The sequence below is a fragment of the Petaurus breviceps genome, unplaced genomic scaffold (genome assembly GCF_028583685.1).
Source record: "Petaurus breviceps papuanus isolate PSGF00001 unplaced genomic scaffold, PetGlider_PUasm1.0 226, whole genome shotgun sequence".
In the NCBI taxonomy this organism is placed as follows: Eukaryota; Metazoa; Chordata; class Mammalia; order Diprotodontia; family Petauridae; genus Petaurus; species Petaurus breviceps.
The window spans coordinates 8,859,476-8,886,053 of NW_027185890.1; the positions used below are offsets into that span (position 1 = coordinate 8,859,476).

General features: G+C 39.2%; 2 protein-coding genes and 1 long non-coding RNA gene across 5 annotated transcripts in view; 2 read left to right on the forward strand and 1 right to left on the reverse strand.

The window, feature by feature from the left end:
- Positions 1–26,578, forward strand: part of HMGCS1 (3-hydroxy-3-methylglutaryl-CoA synthase 1) — a 161,043-nt gene that overhangs the window by 15,780 nt on the left and 118,685 nt on the right. The gene's annotated exons all lie outside the window — the stretch shown is intronic.
- LOC138166858 (uncharacterized) overlaps positions 4,631–26,578 on the reverse strand; it is a 62,604-nt gene continuing 40,656 nt past the window's right edge. For both annotated transcript variants that reach the window (XR_011169757.1, XR_011169758.1), the window contains exon 4: positions 4,631–5,970. This is a non-coding gene — a long non-coding RNA (uncharacterized lncRNA). The remainder of the gene's footprint in view (positions 5,971–26,578) is intronic.
- CCL28 (C-C motif chemokine ligand 28) overlaps positions 9,218–26,578 on the forward strand; it is a 32,152-nt gene continuing 14,791 nt past the window's right edge. The window contains exons 1-2 of the mRNA XM_069095329.1: positions 9,218–9,256; positions 10,625–10,750. Of these exons, the coding sequence (XP_068951430.1) occupies positions 10,687–10,750 (64 nt within the window). The 5' untranslated portion in view covers positions 9,218–9,256; positions 10,625–10,686. The remainder of the gene's footprint in view (positions 9,257–10,624; positions 10,751–26,578) is intronic.

The window sequence follows — 26,578 nt, forward strand, 5'->3', positions numbered from 1 at the left end:
AGACCCCTGCAACAACAGCACTGTCCTTCACCAGTGGACAGTATTCATTCTGTCTGCAGGACAGTCTCCAGACCCCTGCAACAACAGCACTGTCCTTCACCAGTGGACAGTATTCACTCTCCATCTGCAGGACAGTCTCAGGGCTTCTTAGCGAACAGCCAGGTTCCAGGACTTCTTCAACAAAAGGACTGTCTTTCACCAGTGGACAAATCTGGCAAAACAACATCAAAATAGACAGACAAAGTACCAGCAAAACAGCCATGTCTCCTCAGTCCTTGGCAGCTCAGGGGGCAGGTCTCAAAAGTCCAGGGCAATTCAAAGCGGCCACCAGCAATTCTCTTAGTCTCTCTCTCTCTCCACGAGGTGCTGCTTCCAAAAAGATCTTCCGCCTCTCTCTTGTCTCTCCAAATCTACGTCACCAGCTCCTCCCAGTTCAGGACTTTCTTTTCACATCAACAAGTCCATCCCACAAGTGGGATTAAAAAGCTCTGGGTTTTAATACAATCAACTTGAAAAACCAAGCCAATACAGGGGAATCTTTAATTGCCATTACTATCACAGAAGGCAATTGTGGTTAAGAGACTTGCCCAAGTTCACATGGCTAGTTTTTGTGTTAAGTGTCTGAGGCCAGATTTGAACTATTCATTGTGCCACCTACCCACCCCAATTCCTGTATATTGCTAATGAAATCCAACAGCAAGAGATAGAAAGAGAAATTCCATTTAAAGTTACTGTAGACATTATAAAATATTTGGGCATCTACCTGCCAAAGCAAACCCAGGACCTATATGAACACTACAAAACACTTCTCACACAAATAAAGTCAGATCTAACTAATTGTAAAAACAGCAATTGCTCATGGCTGGGTCAAGCTAATATAATAAAAATGACAATTTTACCTAAATTAAATTACATATTTAGTGCCATACCAATCAATTTACCAAAAAATTATTTTATAGACCTAGAAAAAATAGTAACAAAATTCATTTGGAAGAACAAAAGGTCCAGAATATCAAGGGTATTAATGAAAAGAAATGTTAGGGAAGGAGGCCTCGCTATACCAGATTTTAATCTGTATTATAAAGCAGCAGTCATCAAAACTACTTGGTACTGGCTGAGGAATAGAGCAGTGGATCAATGGAATAGATTGGGTACATGAGACTCAGCAGTCAATGACTATAATAATCTACTCTTTGATAAACCCAAAGACACCAGTTTTTGGGATAAGAATTCACTATTTGACAAAAACCGCTGGGAAAACTGGAATATAGTATGGCAGAAACTAGGCATAGACCATTATCTAACACCATGTACCAAAATTAAGTCCAAATGGGTACATGATCTAGGTATAAAGGATGATACTATAAGAAATCTGGGAAAGCAAGAAATAGTTTACCTGTCAGATTCATGAAGGGGGAAGATTTCATAACCAAATAAAAATTAGAGAGCATTATAAAATGCAAAATGAATAACTTTGATTACATGAAACTGAAAAGCTTCTGTACAAACAAAGCCAATGTAACCAAGATTAAGAAGGAAGTGGGAAATTGGGAAAGAATTTTTACAACCAATGTCTGTGACAAAGGACTCATTTCTAAAATGTACAGAGAATTGAGTCAAATCTATAAGAATACAAGTCATTCCCCAATTGATAAATGGTCAAAGGATATGAACAGGCCTTTCTCAGAGGAAGAAATTAAAGATATCTATAAGCATATGAAGAAATGCTCTAAATCACTATTGATTAGAGAAATGCAAATCAAAACAACTCTGAAGTACCACATCTCACCAGTCAGATTGGCTAGAATGACAAAAAAGAAAAATGACAAATGCTGGAGAGGATGTGGAAAAATTGGAACACTAATACATTGCTGGTGGAGTTGTGAACTGAACCAACCATTCTGGAGAGCAATCTAGAACTATGCCCAAAGGGCTATAAGTAATTTCATATCCTTTGACCCAGCAATACCACTTCTAGGGTTGTATCCCAAAGAGATCACAGAAGCAGGAGGAAGACCCATATGTACAAGAATATTTATAGCAGCTGTTTTTGTGATGGCAAAGAATTGGAAATTAAGGGGATGCCCATCAATTGGAGAATGGCTAAACAAGTTATGGTATATAAATGTAATGGAATACTATTGTGCCACAAGAAACAAAAAGCAGATGGACTTTATATCTACCTGGAGACACTTATACAAACTGATGCTGAGTGAGAAGAGCAGAACCAGGAAAAATTTGTACACAATTACAGATACAACATATGTGTGACCACCAACTTTGATAGACTGGACTCTTCTCAGAAATGCAGGGCTATAAGTAAGCTCCAAAAGACTCATGATGAAGCAAGATGTCTACATTCAGAGAAAGATCCAGAAAGAACAGAGTTTGAATGCAGATTAAAGCAAATTACCTGCTCTCTTTCTTTTTCTTGTTTGGTTTGGTTTCCTCTTTCCCATTGTTCATTCCATCCTTCTTTATAACCTGACCAATGTCTAATGTAAAAGTATCTGCAGATCCTATACCTGATTGTATGCTGCCATGGTGAGGGGAAGGAGGGGGAGAAAATTTGAAATTCAAAGAACTAGGGAACTGAATCTTGTAAACTCAAAGTAAACAAACAAATTAATAAAGACCAAAAAAAAAAAAAAACCAAACCAGGAAGACTTGGGTTCAGGTTCTGCCTCTGACATAATGACTGCATGACCCTGGACATATAATTCACTCTGTTCACTAACCCAGGCAATTTTCTAGTACTGGAAGTCATTAAGGTTGTAGAATAATTACTGATATATATTGATAGAGGGAGTTTCCTTCCAGAGAGTTCTTTATACCAGTGAAATGACAGGTCTAGACACACACCAAAGGCTTGTCATTCCCAGGTGGCACATTATACTCCTGACTCTAGTATCTCCCATCAATACTTCCCTCCCCCATCAAAATTTACTACCCCTATGTTCCTCATAGACTTTCTAGGTAATAGAGCAAATCTGACAATTTTAGATTAGCAAATTCTAAGGGACATTTTTTTTTTAAAGCAATTGGGGTTAAGTAACTTGCTCAAGGTTACACGGTCAGGTGTTTCTGGGTGGATGCTAAGTGTCTGAGCCCGGGATTCGATCTCCAGGTCTTCTCAACACTGAAGCCGGTGCTCTTACTCGCTGTGCTACCTGGCCGCTCCTTCTAAGGGACATTTTAACCAGGACCTCCTAGAGGTCTTAAACCTTAAACCTTAAAATCTAAAGAAGTTACCCTAATAGTGGCCATTCCAGATATTATCTTAGGCTGATAGGGAAGAGAATTTTAGCCTTATGTGCAGAGCCAACTCTTGTCTTCTAGGCACCACCACCAAATAGAGGCCACCATTTTGCTCTTTATTATTTAGTGCAAGTCTTTTCATATTTTTCTAAGGTCATTGAGCTCATCACTTCTTATAGCACAGTAGTAATCCATCACAATCATATACCACAACTTGCTCAATCATTCCCCAATAAATATCCAAATTAACAATAAAGGACATGATGAAAGACACTATCTTCATCAAGAGAAAGAACTGATAAATAGAAGTATATATAAAATAATTTTACATATATATGCCTCTTTGTGTCTAATGGTAGCCACCTCTAGGGCAAAGGGTGGGGAAAGGAAGAAAAAAAATTTACATGGTAACTTTATCATATATTTAAGAGGAATAGGAAGTTGTACGTAATAAATTTGCAGTTTCATTGCAGTCATCTTTTTATTAAATTATGTTATGGAAATGCTTGTTTTATTCCATAAATTAAAAATAAAATAAGTAAATGTGAAAAAAAAAAAAAACAAGTAGGGCAGCTAGGTGGTGCAGTGAATAGAACATTGGCTCTGGAGTCAGGAGGACCTGAATTCAAATCTGACCTCAGACACTTAACACACACACATACATAAAGCTAGCTGTGTGACCTTGGGCAAGTCACTTAACCCCAATTGCCCTACCTTCCCCTCTCCAAAAAAAAAAAAAAACCCAAGTAGATGCCACCAACATAAGTGTCCCTCTGGTTAGGTACCATGAAGGAAGGGAAAAGTTCAAATGGATGGTGAGCTTTTAGAGGATGGGCCTTGCCCTGAGGCTTCTGACAGTCCTAATTATGAGATAAATATGACAGACATTAATAACATGGCTGGTCTTCCTGAGAGAAAAAAATCAATAATGATAAAGAAAAACTTGCAGTGAAAAGGTGTAAGGAGGGCATATGTGGGAAAGAGCTGGTCCCAGGTTCTTAGCCATTGGGAACATACAGCTTCCCAGAGGTTTTAAGGCTCACACTGACCCCTTCTCAATAATGATGACAATTCTTCTGATTCTCATTCCTTGTAAAGCCTTGACTATACTTGATTGGAAATGTAATGGAAAGAGGATCATATTTGGAATGAGAAGGCCTGAGTTTAAGTCCTTACTCTGATATTTACCGTTTCTGTTTTACTGGGTAAAAACAAACCTCTCTGAAGCTAAGGAAAAGAGGGACAATAATCCACATGCTACATAGCTTATGGGGTTATCATGAGGAAGGGGCTTCATAATTATAAAGCAGGAGCTGTTAGCAGTGTTTGTCCAATGTGTGCTCATAACCATCAGGGGAGAAATTAAATTAATTAGTTTTGCTACCTTCAGACTAGCTCTGTAAGGGACCCTTCTTCTTTTCATCTAGGTTAAGAACTCCTAGTCAAGAATGTCTAGTGAATTTGACAAAAACTGCTGGGAAAACTGGAATACAGTATGGCAGAAACTGGGCATAGACTATTATCTAACACCATATACCAAAATCAAGTCTAAATGGGTGCATGATCTAGGTATAAAGGTTGATACTGTAAGCAGTCTTGTAAAACAAGGAATAGTTTACCTGTCAGATTTGTGGAGAGGGAAAGACTTTATGACTAAACAAGAATTAGAGAACATTATAAAATGTAAAATGGATAATTTTGACTACATGAAATTGAAAACTCCTGTACAAACAAAGCTAATGTAACCAAGATTAAGAGGGAAGTGGGAAATTGGGAATCTTTACAACCTATGTCTCTGACAAAGGACTCATTTCTAAAATATACAGAGAATTGAGTCAAATTTATAAGAATACATGTCATTCCCCAATTGATAAATGGTAAAAGGATATGAACAGGCAATTTTCAGAGAAAGAAATTAAAGATATCTATAAGCACATGAAGAAATGCTCTAAATCACTATTGATTAGAAAAATGCAAATCAAAACAACTCTGAGGTACCACATCTCACTAGTCAGATTGGCTAAGATGACAAAACAGGAAAATGACAAATGCTGGAGAGGATGTGGGCAAATTGGAACACTAATGCATTGCTGGTGGAGTTGTGAACTGATCCAGCCTTTCTGGAGAGCAATCTGGAATTATGCCCAAAGGGCTATAAATACTTTCCTATCCTTTGACCCAGCAATACCACTCCTAGGGTTATATCCCAAAGAGATCATAGAAGTGGGAGGAAGACCCCTATGTACAAAAATGTTTATAGCAGCTCTTTTTGTGGTGGCAAAGAATTGGAAATTAAGGGGGTACCCATCAATTGGGGAATGGCTAAACAAGTTGTGGTATATGCATGTTATGGAATACTATTGTGCTATAAGAAACGAGGAACAGACGGTCTTCATATTTACCTGGAGAGGCTTATACGAACTGATGCTGAGTGAGAAGAATAGAACCAGGAGAAATTTGTACACAATTACAGACACAACGTATGTGTGATGACCAACTTTGATAGACTGGACTCTTCTCAGCAATGCAGTGATATAAGTCAATCCCAAAAGACTCATGATGGAGAGAAATGTGTGCATCCAGAGAAAGAACTAGAAAGAACTGAGTTTATATCCAGATGGAAGCAAAATACCCCATCTTTTTTCCTTTTCTTGTTTGGTTTTATGTCCTCTTTACCATTTTTCATTCCATCGTGGAATTGAATCCTGTAAACTAAAAGGAAACAAACAAATTAATTAAAAATAAAAATTAAAAAAAAAAGAATGCCTAGTGAGTATTCTGGGAAAGCAGCGCTTGATTCAGACTGTTCCTTCTCTCCTTCACCCAGCAACAATTTTTTTTTCTATTTCTTTCCCTCAAGATCCTGCTTTCTTTCAGGGAACTTTAACAATAATATAACAGTGCGTTAACACTCTTAACTGTTATCATTCCCAAGGAAGCAAAGACAACTAGTTTTCTAATAAACATGGGACTTGGGCATTAGTATAGGGAACTTCTACGAGGTGTGAAGTGATTTACCCAGGGTCATACAGATAGTCTATATCAGAGAGGGGGCTTATAGCTAGACCTTCCTGGCATTGAGGCCAGCTCTCTATTCACTAAGCTGGGCTGCTCCTCTCTCATAAACATACCAAAACTTCTACATCTAAATGAGTGTTGTCCCCTTCAAGGTAACTAACTACCTCAGAAGGCCACAAACTCGTGCCAGAGATGGTGCCCTTGGTCAAAGCATTCTGAGAACTTTCTCTTTGGGAACTGTATTTGAGAGTCACATTTATTTTCTCTTGAATGTCTTCAATGGTTGTGAGTCTTTAGTCGTTGAGCAAGGATTTTTTTTTGGAAATAACTTGGAGCCAAATTTGGTGAGTTACCTTAGTGATGATGGTTCTACAAGGCAAGGCCTATTTCTAGTACTCAAGTATCACTGATTCCTAGTTGGTCCTGACTGTAAAGAATACAAAGGCTATTTTCTGCTACTTAGTGTTTCTTTCTCTTGGGGAAATGTAGATTTCTCTGAAGACTGATCATCTGTTGGCCCCAAAAGCTTTTTCCCAAAGTCAGAGTACTGAGTGGCCCCGAGTTTAACTAACTTTAATTAACCATTTCACTGACAAGAATTTCTTTAAAATCTTTAAATGGAAAAATATTTGACCTTGTGCTATTTGACCTTGAGCCAGTTTCTGGCTCTTGAAAGTTAGATTTCTAAACTAATAGTATTTAGTAAAAAGCATCTTATATTAAAAAAGTAAAATTTTTGCCTTCCCAAGACTCCTTAAAAATATCCTTTATAGGGATACAGAATAAAAAAAAAAAACAGTTGCATCTAGAATTAAAAACACATTATAAACTATGATTTAGAAGTAAATACCACAGTGATATCAAGACTTTATATTACCTGGAATTAAAAAGTGAAAATTAAAAACACAAAATATTGAGGGGGAAGGGAGAAACATTTTTTAAGTACCAACTATGTGCCAGATGCCATGCTAAGACTTTATAAATGTCTTATCATTTATCTTCACAACAATCCAGGAAGGGTAATGTTTTTCTTATTCCCATTTTTTTATAGCTGAGGCACAGAGATGTTAAGTAACTTCCCCAAGGTTACACAGCTAATAAATGTCTGAGGTAGGGTTTGAGTTCAGGGCTTCCTGATTCCAGGCCTAGTGCTTCATCCAGGATGGCTCAGGCATAGGTTTTTAAATCTGATTTACTAGGAAAGGTAGCTGTTTAAGGAGTTAACAATCTTTTTAAATTACATTCACTAGTTCAGGGGAAAAGTCAGCACCCTGAACTCCAGAGAAAATACAAGCAGAGAAATAAAGACCAACAGACAGGGTTCTGATTGCCTGAATTAACTATACCCTTTACATACATCCCTGGATCAAGAGAGCCTTTACATCTAAGGAGGCTGGGAGCTCCAAACATACTGCCACTCAGAATCTCGACCAGAGAATCACAAGATCCTTCTCATAGGCAAGCCCCCAAAGCAAAATACCAACTCAGTGTGTGTGTGTGTGTGTGTACTTAATTTTTAAATTAAAATAAATTTATATATATATATTTCTCAGAGCCAGAAGGCATCACAACCCTCATGACTCAGTTAGAAATAAGCAAATTTGAAATTAGCAAAAGTTGTGAAAGCCTTCCTACAAGCAAGCCTCTCTTAAGCAAGCTTCCCTTAATGGGCTCCTCCACCTGAGATCTATTAATGGGGAAGGAGGGAGAGAAAATCTTCTATCCCATTGACATTATAGTCTCCTAACTGACTAGAATAGCAGGAAAATTTTCTTAACCTATAAGACTGGCTAGTATTAATAAACTTTCCATTACAAACATTTTAGGGGAAGCTGTGTGACCCTGAGCAAGCACTTAACCCTGTCTGCCTGAGTTTTCTCATCTGTAAAATGAGTTGGAGAAGGAAATGATAAACCACTCCAGTATCTTTGCCAAGAAAACCCCGAATAAGGTCTGGAAGAAATGGACATAACTAAAATGACTGAACAATAAAAATAGCAGTTTTAATAAAATTATAATCAATCAAAACATGAAACAGAAAAGAAAAAAATTTTTTTTGCTATAACCAGAAATACCTCTAGTTTAGAAAAGTAAAGGGTACAAGGAATGTGTTTCTAACTCTTTTAAAATAATCCTTGTGAGAAGGAATTGCTTCATTAGACATCTAAGATCTCCAAAAGGCATTGAAAAGAACTAGAGGAAGATATGGTTGAGGTCAATTTATAGTTGTATATAAAGCCAGCTAGTTTTTAATATGCACTGAGAGATATGTAGTTACATATCAAGTTCACTTTCTCTTTAAAAGGTTCCTCAGAAATGATTTAATACACAGATAAAGAATAGTGCCCTCTGGAACCATGAATATTCATAAGGAAAGAGGGGAAGAATCAACAAGCAGGGGTGTGTGTGTGTGTGTGTGTGTGTGTGTGTGTGTACACATGTGCAACAACAAAGACATCTAAACTATAAATAAATTGTAGAGGAAATTAATGAGACAAACTCCACAGAAACAGTTTTTCCAATAAAGAGATGACACTTGTCTTACAAAGACACAAGAAGAATTTGTATGGATTAGACATAATCTCTTGATCTTTCAAACTTTAAATTTGACAGTGTTGCTTATATACACACAAGGCCCTGGTCCAGCTGCTGGGGATACAAAGACAAAAAATGGGAACAATCCCTGACTTCATAGAATTTAAATTCCACCTGGAGTGTGTGTGTGCGTGGCGTGGGGGGAGAATGGAGGCTACAACATGCACACAGATGAGGAAATACGTGGTAATTGAAGGAAGTGGAGCGCACACTCTGTGGAGAGTGGGGGAATCTGGGAAGACTTCACAGGGAGGTGGCGGTATTTGAGTTGAACCTTAAAAGAAGATAAAGATTCTTAGCATCTCTTCCATTACTCTATCTTTCTTCCTCCTAGATCCTCTTCATCCATATCCCTTTGATGACAAGTTTCCATACTGACTCTGAAGTAAGTATGCCGAGCTTTCTTAGCTTTCCTAAGGATTTTTTTTTTTTAATCTTGCAAATACTTGCATGGAAATAGAAGTTTAAGATGAGCCAAAGGGGATAATGAACAATTAAAAAAACTTACAGAATTAGGTAAACAGGAAACAGAGCACTAGCCTTGAAGTCAGGAATATATGGCTTCCAGTCCTGTCTCTGACATGTGACTGCTCTGTGACCACTGGTAAGATACTTTACCCCTCTGTGCCCTGGGAACTTCTATAAGACTACAAGTCATAAAGAAGACACTGATCTGTAGTGGTGGGGGGAGTTTTCATTCTAGGTGGTACCTACACTAACCAAATCACATGTCTGGACTTAATGAAAAAGGAGGCAACATTAGACTTCAGTGAAATAATAAAATGTTAATGGAGTCAGAAGTGATCTTTCTTGATTCTTTTACTATTTCATCTTTTGCCCATTGTCTTGAGAATTAGAGTCTCTCTTTTCCAATAAATAAGAATAAGCAAAGAAATAAGCACATAAGTTTTATCCTTAATGACTTTTGATTATTAAAGACTAGCCACAGATGGAGATCCCTAGTCTACTACTGGTAATAATCTTCCCCCCTTCGCAGCATAACACTTTCTTTGGCTACTCTCTAACATATGTATTCTAGTTCTCTGGGAATGTAGTTTTATTTCCCTTACTAGAGTGAGGAGAGGGTCTTGTCTAAACTTTGCAACTTTTTTCATGTAATACACACAGTAGGCACTTAATCAATGTCTGTTAAATTGAGACATCCATTTGTCTTTTGATAATCATGAGATCGTTGATTTAGAGCCCATTTTACAGATGAGCACCAAAGGAAATAGTAGTTAGAAAAGTGCAGTGGCTTTAGATTTCATGGGTCAACTCAAGTTAAATAAGATTTTTTTTAAAGAAGACTATTTCTCTATTTCATATAAGTTGTTGAAAAACATAAGAATGAAAAAAAGTCACTGTATATTTTAGAACTCATTTTCATAATTATGTCTATGTGTGGGTAAAGTAAAAAATAAGACTTGTTACACTGAACTAAATCCCAGAGAGGAGGTTAAGTGATTTGCCCCGGGTCATGTGGTTAGAAAGTACTAGAGTCAGCTGTGAACTCATGTCCTCTGCCTCCTTTGGTGGTATTTAAAGTCCTTATTCAAGTGCCTCAGTAGGTAACCAGAAGGAACCAGCCTTTATTAATCTACCCAGTCTAGCATTTCAGGGTTGCGTGTGTCTGTGTGTGTCTGGGGTCCAACACAACTTCCCCCAGTAAAAGAAATATGAGAAATGTTTGACACCAGCGCCTCTGGGGGCGGGGCTCGGCTCATTTATCTCTTCATTCACCCTCTGGACTCAGGCACACCTGGAGCCTATTGCTTCCTGAAAGCCAGCTCCCCAAGGAGGCTGGAGGAGAGAGGAATGAAGCCAACGGGAGCAGCTGTCCTGGCTGCCGCTGTACTGCTGGTCATTCAGGCCTCAGAAGGTGAGTGGTGGGGCTCGAGGCTTCCTCCCAAAGCTGGATTGCTTTGTCAGAGGGAGGTCAGTGACATGCTTGTGATTTCTCAGGTCAGAGTTGTAAAGGAAAGGCTCCTGGGATGGAAGGATCTGCCCCTCTTTGAAGTTTTATTTCCCACAACCTGGGAGATAAGTTTAAAATCTAGAGAATTTCAGAGAGGGCTGCCTTATTTCTTGTTAATTGGGAAGCCACCAGTTCCCTGTCCAGGGGGTAGGGGGGGGAGCCCCTTCCATACCAGTTGTCAGAGAGCCAGCCCCTTCCTCCTTTGAGGGGCAGGGGGAGAGGAATGAGGGAGGATTGAATGAAGAGGTGGCTTGGTTTCATTGATAGGGACTTGGGAGTCAGGAAGACATGATCAAATTCTACCTCAATCACTTGCCAGCTGGTGATCCTGGGCAAGTTAGTCAACCTCTCTGTTTCAATTTCCTCATTTGTAAAATGAGGGTGTTGAACCTGATGACTTCTGAGGCCACTTTCGGCTCTCAATCTATGATGCCATAACCGTGTTTCATCTAGGATCCAAAGATTTAGAGCTGGAAGAAACCTCAGAGATCATCTTGTCCAAACACTTTTTTTTTTTGCTTTTTTGGAGGGGGGAAGATAGGGCAGTTGGGGTTAAGTGACTTGCCTAAAGTCCCATGGCTAGTTTTGTGTTTAGTGTCTGAGGCCGGATTTGAACTCAGGTCCTCCTGACTCCAGGGCTGGTGCTCTATTCACTGTACCACCTAGCCACCCCCTCCAAACTCTTTAAAAAGAAAGAAATTGAGGCCCAGAGAAATGCAGAGATTTGCAAAAAAGTCACAATTAGGAAAGGGCTGAGCTGGAAATGAGAGTCGAGGACCCTGACTCTAAATATAGTGTTCTTCCAACTACCACATCAACTTCATTAATACATCAGTGGCATCTCGGAAAATCTTCCTCCATAGATGCAAAGAAAGGCTCATGATGCATCTTGCTTCCTCACTCCCTGCAAATTCACAGAAATGTCACAGTGGCATAGATTTAGAGCATCATTTATGAAAAACTCTCTCATCTTACAAATAAGAAAACTGATGCCCAGAGAGGTTAAGGGTCACATCACTAATGAGTAGCAGAACCAGGATTCAAATCTAGGTCCTCTGATTGTAAACCTTATGCATGTTCTTGGAAGGAGAGACTTGGCATATTTAACATGGGCAACCTATATCTTGACCACCATCTATTTTAGGTACTCTTTGAAACTGAAATCTGGGGCTAACTTTGAAAAGGGAAAGATGGGATAAGCTGGCCTTTTTCATGAGAAGGTGGAAGAGAGCAGATAGTAATTAGCAGGGCTAGGCTCTGAGCTGGCATTTGCCAGGCATTTAAGCCTTATGAATTGACATTTGTGAAGGATTTTCAGATACCTAAGGTCTGGCTATTGGATGAAGGTATAGCAGCTAAACTTTCCTTGGTTATAGTGCTAAATAGAAAATCTGAAGTGGCCCTTCTAACATTCACTAAGCAGAATATCTTCTACCCAGCTCCTAACCAATCAATAGCTTTAGGCTGCATAGAACAGCTCAATATAATAACTAGCATTTATGTAGCATTTTAAGGTTTACAAATACTATATCATTTGATCCTCATATCAACCCTGGGAGGTATTATCTCCATTTTAAATTAAGTGACTTGCCCAAGGTCACACAACTAGTGTCTGAGGTAGGATTTGAACTCAGTTCTTCCTGACTCCATATCACTTTTTGAAAAAAAAAATCTCTGTAGACAAATATGAGAATGAAAAAATAAACCCTCTGCTATCTTAGAACTCATTTTCAATATTATGTCTTTGTATAGCTGAAGTAAAAAATAAGGTTTGTCCCATTGGCTTTACTCCAATTGAATTATTTCATTGCTCAGAGGTTGTTTCCCTAAAATAGCATACATGTAAGTTTCTCTGTCTGCCACCTCACATCTGGAAAAGAGAGACAGAGAGGACAGGAAGTGTTACAGAGGGGAGAGACCATAAAATACTGTCCAGAATTGGTATGGAATGAAGAGGGAATCCTGGTGGGGAGTATAGGGAGGGGACTGTAGGTCTCTGAGAAGGCCCAGTACACTTGTGATCAGAATATTCGTGGGATTTAGAGCTAGAAGGAACCTCAGAAGTCTTTTAGGCCAACCTTCCTATTTTGCACATAAGGAAACTGAGGTCAGAGAGGGTATGATTTGTTTAAAGTCATGAAAGTAAGAGCAACAGAGCTGGGATTTGAACCCAAATCATCGGAATCCTATTTGGTGCTGTCTCCATTATACAGCAATGATGAATTGAGGAGGAAAGCACCTGAGCACCTGACTGATGGGACAAGAGGGGCAGACTTGGGCCTGTCCTTAGACAAGTGTAGAGGCTGGGGCACATCACATCACGCTATATATATATGTATATATATCTCAATACAAAGTAGGAAACACACATTTTTGGACATGGTCAATGTGGAAATTTGTTTTAACAAGGTGGATTATTACAAGGGTCCTCTCTTCCTTTTTCCAATAAAGGAGGGACATGAAAAGGAGAGAAAATAGATTTTTGTTCAATGAAAAAAAATCAATTTAATTTAAAAAGTAAAATCAGGTTAAACTGAATATTATGGGCAAATTTGAAGGATAAAAGAAATCACAAAAGGCAGTTCAGGAAATCAGTCTGGAATAAGGAAGGGAATGGAAGAGGTAGAAAGGGACCATTTCATTTCTATGCCCTGGTGTTAGAGCATGAGTATGTTGGGAGGAGTAGAATTTATAAATGATTATATGTATGTGAGAGCCTCAGGTCTTTTTAGAGCTAGCTGTCAGGGTAACCCCTCTGTCCCTTGAGTATGGAAGGTGAGGAAGAAGATGAAGGAATGAAAGGCTCAGGGATAGAGGGGTCAGCAGCATCAGCAGGGTAGCAGACAGAGAAAAGCTTGGAGGACAAGGTCTGCCAGCTGGTTCTTTAAAAAGTACTTTTACTGCTTCAGGTTGTGGGGCTATCATTTCATTTATAACCCTATAACATTAGGTGGGTCACTCAACAGTCAGTCAGATACCTAAGTGACACATCTGTGACCTGAAGAAGTCACTGTAGCTGTCCAAGTCTTTGGAGAACAGCTGGACCCTGGTCTCATAAATAGGCCTTGGCTACCACCCAAAGGTAATATTGCCTTATGGGTAAATTGTGGCTGCAGCAGCAACCTTCTCCAAGTTGCTGATGTAGTTGCTGGCTCCTGCAAACTCAACAAATTCCTCTAAAGCCAGAGAAATGTCTCCCTAGTTTAAGTGGCCCTGAAACAAAACATATATTACCATGCACAGTTTTATGGAGTGAAATGATGTGGACTTCTCCCAGTATACTAAGATTAAAATGATAAAGTACCTTGTTTTTTAGCCAGTGGGCATCAATATGCATATCTCCCACCTGTTTTTTTTTAATTAAATGTTTTATTTGAAGCTTAACATTGATCAACAACACAATCAACTACATTTAATAAAAATTTACTTCAAAATTAATTTCAGGGCCTAATGTACCATAGCACCTTTCCAGCCCCTCTTAGTCTTATGATTCTTTAGCTATTTCTTCCTCCTTTTATGTTTTCATTAATAGTAGGGAACCTGTTCTTCTACTTCTGTTTCATTTATTTATTTAATTTTTTTTTACTTTTGCATTATTGCATGAGAAACTTCCTCAAGATGACATTACATGTCTGCTCACCCTTCCCAGTGCTGGTTGCATTTTCTATAATACATCCCAGCTCATTGGACCTAGTAGGGGAGTCATAATATTCTTTGTTCCCAAGGGAGCCACTTTCACACTCCCCGCTCTCACCTTCCACCTTCACTAAGCATCAACCTCTCCTCCTTTGAGGTTCACAGTATCCAAATTTATCACCAGGTCCAGATCTTTGTGGCCATTGTCTACTGACCCCTAAAACATTCTCTTTCTTTTTCCAATGAGTTCAAGGACTGTCTCTTTCTTCATCCTGATTCTTGCTCTCATAGTAGGGAATTTTCAATATACATGTTGATGCTGTCACAAGTATCCCAACTGTTCAGTTCCTCAGTCTACCCAAATCCCACGATCAACTCCTCCACTCTGTTGTTGTTCAGTCATTTTAGTCGTGTCCATCTCTTTACAACCCCATTTAGGGTTTTCTTGGCAAAGGTATTAAAGTAGTTTTCCATTTCCTTCTCCAACTCATTTTACAAATGGGGAAACTAAGGCAGACAGGGTTAAGTAACTTGCCAAGGGTCATACAACTAGTAAATATGTGAGGTTGGATTTGAACTCAGAACAATGTCTTTTTTTTTCTTTTTTTTAAGTTAGTTTGTTTTCTTTTAGTTTACAAGATTCAATTTTACAGTTCCTTGAGTTTCAAATTTTCTCTCCCTCCCTCCCCTCCCCACCCCATGATGGCATACAATCAAGTATAGGATCTGCAAATATTTTCACATTAGACATTAGTCAGGTTATAAAGACAAATTATATCAGATGGAATGAAAAATGGGAAAGAGGAAACAAAACCAAACAAGAAAAAGAAAAAGATCCGGTAGTTTGCTTCAATCTGGATTCAAATTCAGTTCTTTCTAGTTCTTTCTCTGGATGTAGACATCTCTCTCCATCATGAGTCTTTTGGGATTGACTTATAAAATTGCATTACTGAGAAGAGTCCAATCTATCAAAGTTCGTCATCACACATACATTGTGTCTGTAATTGTGTACAAATTTCTCTTGGCTCTACTCTTCTCACTCAGCATCAGTTTGTATAAGCCTCTCTTGGTAAATATGAAGTCCCTCTGCTCCTCGTTTCTTATAGCACAATAGTATTCCATTACATGCATATACCACAACTTAGAACATTGAGTCTTACTGACTCCAGGCCCAGCATTCTATGCACTATGGTGCCACCTAGCTACCCATATATAGGGATGGTCATTACCCTCAAACTTGCCATCACCCTTTCTATTCCCTTTCTAGTTTCAAGAACTCTGAAATTCTTTCATCATTCCATCCTTCCCAATGCCTTACTACCTCTAACTCTGTTCTCCATCCTTGCCCTTCAGCTTTTGCTCGGGTCATCACTCTTCGTTAGGATGTGCTTTCTTCCTTCTGAAGCTTGACCCCTTGGTGAACCAGTTCAGCATTACATTATCTTCTCTTGTCATTAAATAAATCCCTTGTTCTCCTGTCCTATCACTTGTATAGTCACCAAACCCCAACTCTGGATTACTCCTACTATCTAATCATTTATTATTGAATGGAGCTAGAAGACATATAACCGTGCTGACTAGGTCCGTTACTGATATTTGTTATTAATCTCAGCTGGGCCTTCACTCACACGAGAAAATCCTTCTACTCCTCTATAATTAATTCCCTATTTCAGTAACCACAGCAACTGATCAATCCATTAATCTACAAACATTTATGAAGTGCCTATTATGTACCAGATATAAAAAGAGGTAAAAGACAGTCTCTGACTTCAAGGAACTTACAATTTAATGGAGGAAGACAACATAAAAATAAATAAATAAATAACAAGCTATGTACAGGATAAAAAAGGAGATAATTAATAGGGGAAAGACACTGGAATTAAGAAGAGTTGGAGAAGGCCTCCTGTAGAAGGCAGGATTTTATTTGGGACTTAAAGGAAGCCAGGGAATTCAGTGGATAGAGTTAAGGAGGGATAGCATTTTAGGCAGAGAATGCTTAGAGCTGAGTGAGGGAGTTTCTTGTTCAGGGAATAGCCAGGATGGAAGAGTACTTGTAGAGGAGTAAGGTGTTAGAAGACTAGAAAGGTAGGAGGGGCTAGATTATGAAGAGCTTTGAACGTCAAACAAAACATTGTGTGTTTGCTCCTGGCAATGTGAAGCCTCTTGAGTTTACTAATTGGGGGTAACATGATCAGACCTGTGTTTTAGGAAAATCACTGTTATCAATGGAGAGACTTGAGGCAGGCAGATCCAATTACAGTCTATTGCAATAATCAAGGAGTAAAGTGATGGGGGCCTGCACTAGAATAGTTTCAATGTCAGAGGAGGGAAAGGGGAGTATTTGAGAGATGTTGTAAAGATGAAATTGACAAATCTCAGCAACAGATTTGCTGTGGGAGTCTCCCAAGGTTCTGCCCTGGGCCCCATTCCCTTCTCTCTGCATTCTCTCACTTGGTCAGCTCCCATGGGTTCACTTATCAGAATATTTCCAGATCTATATATCCAGTCTTAATTTCTCTCCTGAGCCCCAGTTTCCCATCATCAAATGCTTTTTGGACATCTTGAACTAGATGTCTCACAGGCATCTCAAGCTCAACATGTCCAAAACAGAATCCAGTCACCCCCTTCAAAAGGCCCCCCTTCCAAATTGTCCTATTACCATTAAAGTGACCACCATGAGTCTCCCTGGCCCACACCTCAGTGTTAGATTTGACTCCTCATTCTCATCCCCACATAAGAGGTGCCACATTTTGTCATTTCTACCTTTACAACATCTCTCAGACAGGTTTCCTTTCTCCATTCAAACAGCTGTCTTCCTAATTCAGAATCTTATTACCTCTGGCCTAGATCACTCTAAGAGCCACCTGATTAGTCTTGCTGCCTCCATTCTTCCTCTCTAATCCATCCTCCACACAGCTGCCAAAATGATCTTCCTAAATGCCTATGTCACTGCTATCACCCTCCACTCACCCAACTCCCCTTATTCTTTATTGCCTCAAGTATGAAATACCAACCCCTCTGTTTGACATTTAGGGCTCTTTACAACCTGACTCCTTCCTATCTTTCCAGTTTTTGTTCTCATTTCTCCTCTCCTCACACTCTATGATTTAGGCACACTGGCCTCACACACAATGCTCCAGCAACTATCTCCATGCTTTTGTATTGGCTGTACCCTATGAATGGAATGTTTTCTCTCTTTTTTTCATTTTTAATATTTTATTTTTTCCAAATTACATGTAAAAATGATATTTTTCCTTTTTTTTTTAAGTTTTAAGTTGCAAACTCTATCTCTCCCTCCCTTCTGTCCCCCTCCCTATATAATAAGCAAATGGATGTAGGTTAGACATGTAAAACATTGCATGCAAGCTTGCAAAATATTTCCTGAATGGAAGATTTTGTCTTGTCACCACTGCATCTGAGAATCATTGGTTTTCCTCCAAGATGCAGCTCAAATATCACCTTTTCCTAGTGGCCTTTCCCAGTCCCCACAACTGCTGAGCCTTTTACTCTAAGGTTGCTTTCTACCTGTTTTGAATATATCTTTTCTATACCATTTATGTACATATATAGTCTCCCACCATTAGAAGGTAAGTTCCTTAAGGGCAGGGACTGGTTTTACTTTTTCCTGGTACAAAGGGATATATGTCCCTGGGCCAGTCACTTAACCACTGAGTGGTTGTAATGGAAATGCAAATTTAAAGATCTTCCCTGCCCCTAGGTCTTTGATAGGCTTCAGAGACTCTGAGAACCTTCCATGATTTGAAAATATACTCTGCCCCCTAATAGGCTGAATGTGGTCACATGGAGCCTGTGGCAGGAGGCTTGGTTTTCAGGAATGCCCACACCTTCATGCTGTGTGATTAGGCAGTGGGTCAAGAGGGTGGTTACATTCTCTGACCCAGGAGGCTATATAATCCCTGATATGAGGCTTTGCTTTGGGGCTTACTTTGAGAAGTGCTGTATGATTTGACCAGATGAGACTCTGGGCAGCCATGAGTGCCCCCTCCCCCCATGAAAACCCAGATGTTGATGCTTCCCTCTCTGCTAACTGTGATTTGGTATGGATGTAATGGTTGGACAGTTTGGAAGCCTGTCTGCTTGATCTGTTTCTGTCTTGTAAATTCTCTCTGTATAATCTGAAGTTCGGGGTGCTGACCTTTTTTCCCCTGAACAAGGTAAATGATATATGGTTGATTAAAGTAAGCTTGTTAACCCATTTTGACTTGCTTTCCTTTAGAAAAACAGATCTAAGAACCTGTGTTGGCAACCACCCTGGGGATGCTGGGGTGTTTGCTGCTACAGTGGTCCAGGCAATTCTCAAAGACTTTTAATTTGCAAAAGAAATATATGATCTGCATTGGTAGAAGGCTATCACTAGAAGTTTCCTTATACCAATAAAATCATAGGCCTAGTATAAAAAAAAAATTCAAAGTTTTATTTCATAAAGGTCTTTCCAGCTTTCTTTGTATTTCTCTGACTTGTTAGCTTTAATGATATTTAAACTTGTTCTTTTTAATTATATTAAGGTATTCCAATTTAGTTAACTGTTCCCCTATGTTTATAAACCATACAGTACTATATAAATGTTGGCCATTTTTATTGTAGATGTTTAATAAATGCTTGATACTTAACTGATGCTCAGCTTTGTTTCCCAAGTCCCTCCTTTTAAATATGTTATTTTTGAACCCTGAGAGCATGGTTTAGGCAACTTCTCTGAGGGCACACAGCTAGTCGAAAATACAGCCCATATATAAACCCTTCAATCACCCAGAATTAGCTAATTGCTTTAATACAAATAATAGTAACAGTAGCTGACATTCACATATGCCTTCTTCACAATAATCCTCTGAGGTAGGAGGTACTAACATTGTCCACATTTTACAGATAAGGAAACCAAGCCTCACAGACATTAAGGGACTCAACCAAGGTCACATGGTAGGTTGCCTAAAGCTAAAAGACAGGGTCCTAGAGCCTGAGTTTGAAGCCATATCTTTCCTGACTTGAATCCAGCATTCTCTCCATTCTTTTCACATTCTAACCACCTTGGAGCTCACTATACCAAATATTGATACTTCTTCCTGTTACACCCAAAGTTAAGCTGAGAAGACTAATTTGACCCGTATTTAGGTAGGGGTTTGTGTGACAGGTGGCCCTTTCAACCTCTCTGCCATGTGGCTCCATGATGTAGTATGAGAGTTCTCACATCCTTCTGGGCAGGGACCTTCCTGAGGATTTCCCCAAGTTATGACATCATGGATTTAGAGATGGAAGGGCCTGTGAGATGATTTAGTGCAACACCTTCTTTCATAAAGAGAGAACCTAAATTGTGACTTGATTATGGTCGAGTAGGTTGTAAATATCAGGTCCAGATGCAAACTGCAGTCCTCTGACTCATATCTAGTCAACTCACTAACCATTAATATCTCTGGGCCTTATTTTCCTTAGCTGCAAAATGAGGGGATTGGCCTCGATGACTGAGCAGTCATTCTGTCTCTACATCATAGCACCACAGTTTTAAAGCTGAAAGGGTCCTTTAAGATCAATCAGTGGCACACCTTCCTTTTACAAATGAGGAAACTGAAGCCCAGAAAGGTTAAGTAATTTGCTAAATGTTACCCAAGTAATAAGTAGGTAGGATCAGAGATAAAGAGTTGGAAGGAACCTTAGAGTTAACCCTAGTCAACCTCTTAATTTTACAGGAAACTGAGGCTCAGAGGCATTAAGCAATTTGCCCAAATTCACACCACTCAATATGGCAGAGTCAAGATTCAAACCCAGTTTGTTTGACTCCATATTGAGAATTCTTTCCATTACATCACCATTTGAAACCAGGTCATTCTGGCTTCAAGTGCAGTACAGATAATATTTACAGAGCATTTACTATGTGCCAAGCACTTTACAATAATTTTTTCATTTAATCCTCCCAACACCTCTGGGTAATAAGTGCTATTATTATTCCCATTTTACAAATAAGGGAAACTGATGCAAACAGGGGTAAAGTATTCAGGAGCACACAGCTTGTAAGTGTCTGAGGCCATATCATCCTGACTGAAGGCCAGCTGCTCTAATCACTGTGCCACCTACACGCTGTGTGATCAATGTCTCATAATTTAGGATGTTCCAGTGACTGCTTCTGGACAAGTCCCTGTGGGACCCTTGGCAAGTCAATTAACCTCTTAGGGTCTCAGTTTCTCTGTCTTTGAATTGACTAGTAATACCTGTACTATCTACCTCACAGGATTGTTATGAGGAAAGTGCTTTGCAAGCCTTAAAGCTTCTAAACATGTGACTGATTGATTTATATAGTCAAACTACAAATGAGATGCCATCTAATTGTAAGTCCTGTTAGGCAAGAACAGCCTGTGAGGTCAGTTAGTCCAACACCTTTTACAGAAGAGAAACTTAAAGTCCTTGGGTTAAGTGACTTGCCCGTGGGGCCATAGCTTCTAAGTATCAGGTCCAATATTTGAACCATCTCCTCTAACTCCAACTCTAGTCAACTTACTAATTGGGTGACCTTGGGTAAGAAAGCATGTGCACCTGCATTGCAAGCTCTCTATCAAATATTATGCCTAGTTATTCACTTGCCTTTAGAAATAGTACCGTGGTGTAAATTATTCTTGGCAATGAGGTGTGTCTTTCTGGGCCTCAGTTTCCTTCCCAGTATAATGAGAGAATTGGATTAGGTGGCCTGCAGGGACCCTTCTAGCTCTAAAACTCTGATTTTATTATAATTTATTTTAACAGAGCACATACTGCCTCTTTTGCCTTGTCCCTAGTAAGACTTTCAAGTAGAGTGAATAAGTATCCCCCCCTTTTAAAAGAATTGCCATCTTTTTTGAAATTGCTTGTCCCATCTGGCATTTCTATGGGAAAGTTGTCTGCTTTCGAAACTGCAGGAAGACAAACTCTATCCAACCACCAGGAGGCTCTGTTGACCAGAATAAAAAAGTTTGACCATCCGTGAGTTACTTAACCACCTTCTTTCTTGGTTTCTTTCATTTGTAAAATAAAGGGGTTCATGGAAATGGTTCCTTCCAGCTCCCCAAGGAGGACCCTCTGGTCCTCGATGTTTCTTGACTGATTGCTAACTTCATTCACTGTCTCTAGACCTCCGACCCCAGGTCAATCCTTTATTCTTACCACTGTCTGACTAATTCTGATCAATTCTAAAGCATTCCCTTGCTCAAAACCCCCTCTGGCTCCCTAGTGCCTTATCTGTAAATGAGGTCCATACTTAGCCTGGTATTTATGTCCTCCAAAGTCCAGCCCTGATCTTTCCTTCCAGCTTTAGCCCCTCCAATTCATCTTGTTTTATTTAGTCAGACTGTTCTATTTACCTTTCTTTAACTACATTGAATACTTTGTTAAAAAAAAAAATGCTTCTATAAATATTTACTAACATATGGATCCTTTCCCTCTGCCTCTGAGAGTGATACCAGTGGGCCAAAAGAGTATAGTTTGGATGAATACCTTCCTGGCTCCTGGAATTTATTCTTGCAGCTCCTTAGCCTAGGGTCCTCCTACCTCTTTGGAATCTCTCATGCCTCACCTGCCTTGAAGAATTTCTACAAATTTCTACAAAGCACAATTCAGATACCACCTGTTATCCAGACCCTTTCTGCTCCCCTCTTCCACCTCTAAATTTTAGTGTTCTCCCACCCCACAAAATCATTTTGTATTTACTTTGTATATGTTGTGTATATATTTCTCTGTATACATGCTGTCTCCCCCTCCCCTCCCCCCCGCAGGGCAATGTGAGTTCTTTGAGGGCAGAGTCTGTTTCATTTTTGTCTTGCTCTCATAGGCACTTGGCAAATGCTCATTGAATAGCATTGAATCCAAAATTTACTCATCCTTCAAAATTCAGGTCAAGTTATTTTTCTCATGGATGTATATACATCTGCAAGGGACCTTTGAGATTGGTGAACCCAGCACCCCTCATTTCACAGAAAAGGAAGCCGAGTCCCAGGAAGGTGAAGTGATTTGCCCAAGACTTGTGATCTAGCTAATAAATGGTGGAGCAAATACTTGAACTTCCTTTTTGTGAAAAAGTCTCTCAGACCATCTCTTGCCAAAAGATGTAATACTTAAACTTTTTATCATATTTAAAATTCATGAAACCCTCTCCAGACATAAATATTTATTAATTTCTAAATTGCTTCACTCACCTTAATGGCAATTAAAATTTAATTAATGTAATAAAAATATAAAACTGTTAGGGTTTTACAGTCTTCAATACAGTTATAATTAAAGTGAACTTTCTGTTAACTGTTTAGGTGCAAAGAAACAATTCTGGTTAGTTTTCAGTTAAAAAAAATAACTGCATTAGAGTACTAAGGAAAGTGAGCTTTCATTTAATAAAGACATTTTCTACTAGAAAAAAAAGCCCAGGGGGCAGCTAGGTGGCACAGTGAGTAGACCACCAACCCTGGAGTTAGGAGGACCTGAGTTCAAATCCCACCTTAGATACGTAATACTTCCTAGCCTGTGTGACCTTGGGCAAGTCACTTAACCCCAATTGCCCTGCCTTCACCTTGCAAAAAAGGAGACAAAGAAAAAAAACCCTCCCATATCATGAAGTAGATATTTAATAAATATTTGTTGACGGAGCACCTACTATGCGCTGGGTACTGTGTAAGGGCCTAGAAATCTAAAGATGAAAAATAACAGCTTCTGACCTGACCCCAAGAAGTTTACAATCTAAGAGAGAATGTGGAGGAAAAGTGATACAGGCATGTAAATAAGTAGATAAGATAACCTGTGATAAAGGCAATAAAAAGAGAAAAATTTTTAAAAACCATACTATAACATTTGAGGAAAGAGAAATAAATAATTTTCAGTTAAAGGTGGCTACCTGGGTTGGATTCCTACCTCAGATACTAGGTACGTGACTTTGGACAAGTCACTTTTAATTGCTTTCAACCTCAGTTTCCTCTTCTGTAAAATGGAGTTAATAGTAGCACAGAGTACTTAAAAGGATCATATAAGGTAGCATATGTAATGTACTTTGCAAACCTTAAAATCCTGTGCAAATGGGGGCGGCTAGGTGGCACAGTGAATAAGGTCAGGAGGACCTGAGTTCAAACCGGGCCTCAGACACTTAACACAAAACTAGCCATGTGACCTTGGGCAAGTCACTTAACCCCAATTGCCCTACCTTCCCCCCTCCAAAAAGCAAAAAGAAAAACCTAAAAAAAGAATCCTGTGCAAATGATAGCTATTATTTAGATAGCCCAGAGTCCCATAGCTAGTAAATGTCTAGATGTCTGAAGTGTAGAAGAGAGAAGAGAGGAAAATTACTCTGAGGTCAAGCAGAAAATAAGGTATCCAGAGAAGTGCACAAGAAGGATCTGAAAGAAGAGGAAGGAGGTGGGTAATTAGATTGGATGGACAGTGCTTTGCTGGTAATTGAATTGTTGCTTCAGGATCAGAACAGTTCCTGTTTCAATCAAGGCTCAGCAAGAAAATGTTAATTACCAATTAAGATCAATGAACTCGATATTTTTAGAAGACATAGGGGAAGCAAGGTTCATCCAGGAGTCTTCAGAGACTGAGTTCGCTTTGCCCCCAAGAAGAAGAATGAAGCTTCAAGTGATGAGGGAAGGAATCCCAATAGGTTCAGCAGGAACCCTGATCTTATCCAAGACCAGGAAACCTGCAATGGCGTCTGGAAAGAATTCAGCTCAGCCTTACTTGGAGTTAGAGTTGAGAAAGTTTATTTTTATGCCTTTACAGTGGGCAAGAGTCCTTAGGGGACCTGTGAGTGAGAGGGGTACATGCTTTTACTCTTAAAGGATAGGGCTGCCATTGTCAGGGCTGACTGGATGGAGGGAAGGAACCTCAGTGCATAGACAAAGATTAGAGCTGACCTAGAGGAACTTTTGACTTTAGTGCAGATAGTTTAGATGAGATTTGGGCCAGACTGGAGGAGGCGGGGAGGCAAGGACAAAGGAGTGTTTGGGCCAGGCTGAAGGAGAAATGAAGAGATTAAATAAGAACAAAGGAGTCACAAGGTGTTGCCTAGGCCTAGATAGGGCGAAGGGGCATTTTGCTTAAAACAAGTATGGAAGTTATAGGGGATTGTGTAGTGAACCTACAGAAAATATGCAATGTTTGTATTTCAACCAGAGCCAAATAACTTCATCTGCACAAAGTACAGGTAGTTCTTTTTCTTCCAGGAGGAACATCTCTCTTCTACTGCTTACCAGATTGTTGTTTTCCTAGGAAACCTGTTGTAAGAAGTGCCTTGAAAAGGAAACAAAGAAGGGGAATCCAGACCTTACAATCAGAACTGAAAAAAAGATTCTTCTTCTCTTCCCCATTCCTTGGTCCTAGAGGGTGAAACTAGGAGCTAAGTCTAGACTTTTCAGGGAAATAGATTTCTTTTATAGGCTCCCTATAAAGAAAACCAATTTGAGCTCTTTCTATTTAAAGGTGATCTAGGCTGTCTCAGGAGTTTTTGAATGGGGTTCCACTCTCTGTGGGTCTTCAAGGGAGAATGATAATTATTTGTTGGGAATGTTATAGAGGGGATCCCTGCATAGGTTAAACTGGTTCCCTTCCAATTCTGAGATTCTGTGAGTCACCGTCAAGACTTGGAGAGTGAAAGAATGTGATTACAGAGAAGGAAAATAATATATATTTGGAATATTCTTGAAACCGAAGTGCAATGGCAAGAGAAAACTCATCTGCCCTTAGTGAGTATAATTACAATCACCTCAATCGCAAGAACTAGATGAACTATATCTGTCTCTATCTAGCTATATAAATATACATATATTATACATGTAGTACACACATGTGTAATATATGTATATTCATATAGATATAGTTATATATGGGGGTCTGAGAGGACAAGTGGTAAATGAGGCAATGGTGGTAATGGTTTAACTCTTCTGGCACGTGTCTACCTACTGTTTCCTCCTATCTCTCCCTCAGGGTGCCTTGCTGATGGGTTTATATATACACATACATATATGTATATTCATGGCTAGATAAATGTACACACATTAAGGTATATGCACATATATGTCTATGCAAGTAGATACTTATATACATATGTGTATACACAGGAACAGACAGTATATATACACTTATATTTCTTGAGACATCTGTATACACATATAAAATATATGCATATTTATGTATATGTATGTATATAAGATATATGTGTATGTATTGTATGTGTTTTATTTACATGTGTTATATGAGTCAAACCACCACCATTGCTTCAACCATCACTTCCTCTCAGATCCCAATGAGTTCAACCCAGAGCTTTGAACCCAAGAATAGCAGTGCCCCTGAGAGCAACAGTTCTTCTGTCCTGACCTCTATAGCCACAGTCTCAGGAAGCAAGATATAAAGATGAGACCAGACAACAGCTTCTGCCCCTAACTACTCAAAAATCCCAGCTACTGAAGACCCAGGAAAGAAAGTTCTCATCAGCAAAGTTCTTGACACTGTCAAATGGTTTGAATCAAAAATAGGTAATAGTTTTATCAATGGAAATGACTTTAAAGGAGATGCATTACCATCTGTTTTGCTAGTTGTACCCTAAAGACCTTGGGACAGTTTTACATCTGACCTGCAGCTGAAATTTTCTATATGTGTTCTCTCCCAAATTAGAATGTGAGTTCTTTAAGAACAGGGATTGTCTCCATTTTCCTATTTCTATTCCTAGAGTCTGGCACAGTGCTTTGTACATAGTAAGTACCTAGTAATTGCTTTTCCTTCCTTCATATTCAGGTATTAAAGAAACTGGTAAATAACTTCTGTTGTCTTCATTTCTCTTCTCAGTCACTTCTTCCTTACGATCTGGCTTCCAGTCTCTTCACTCAACTGAAATCTGACTCTCAAAAGATACCAATGATCTCCTAACTTCCAGAGACAGAGACAGAAAGATGAGACTGTAGTTCTGAATGCCTCAATTTAAGAAAAACATTGGAACAAGTTCAGTAATGATAAAGGGAGTGGGTAACTCTTTCTTTCTTTCTCTCTTTCTCTCTCTCTCCCTCTCTCCCTTTCTTTCTCTCTCTCTTTCTTTCTCTCTCTTTCTCTCTCCTCTCTTTCTCTCTCTTTCTTTCTCTCTTCCTC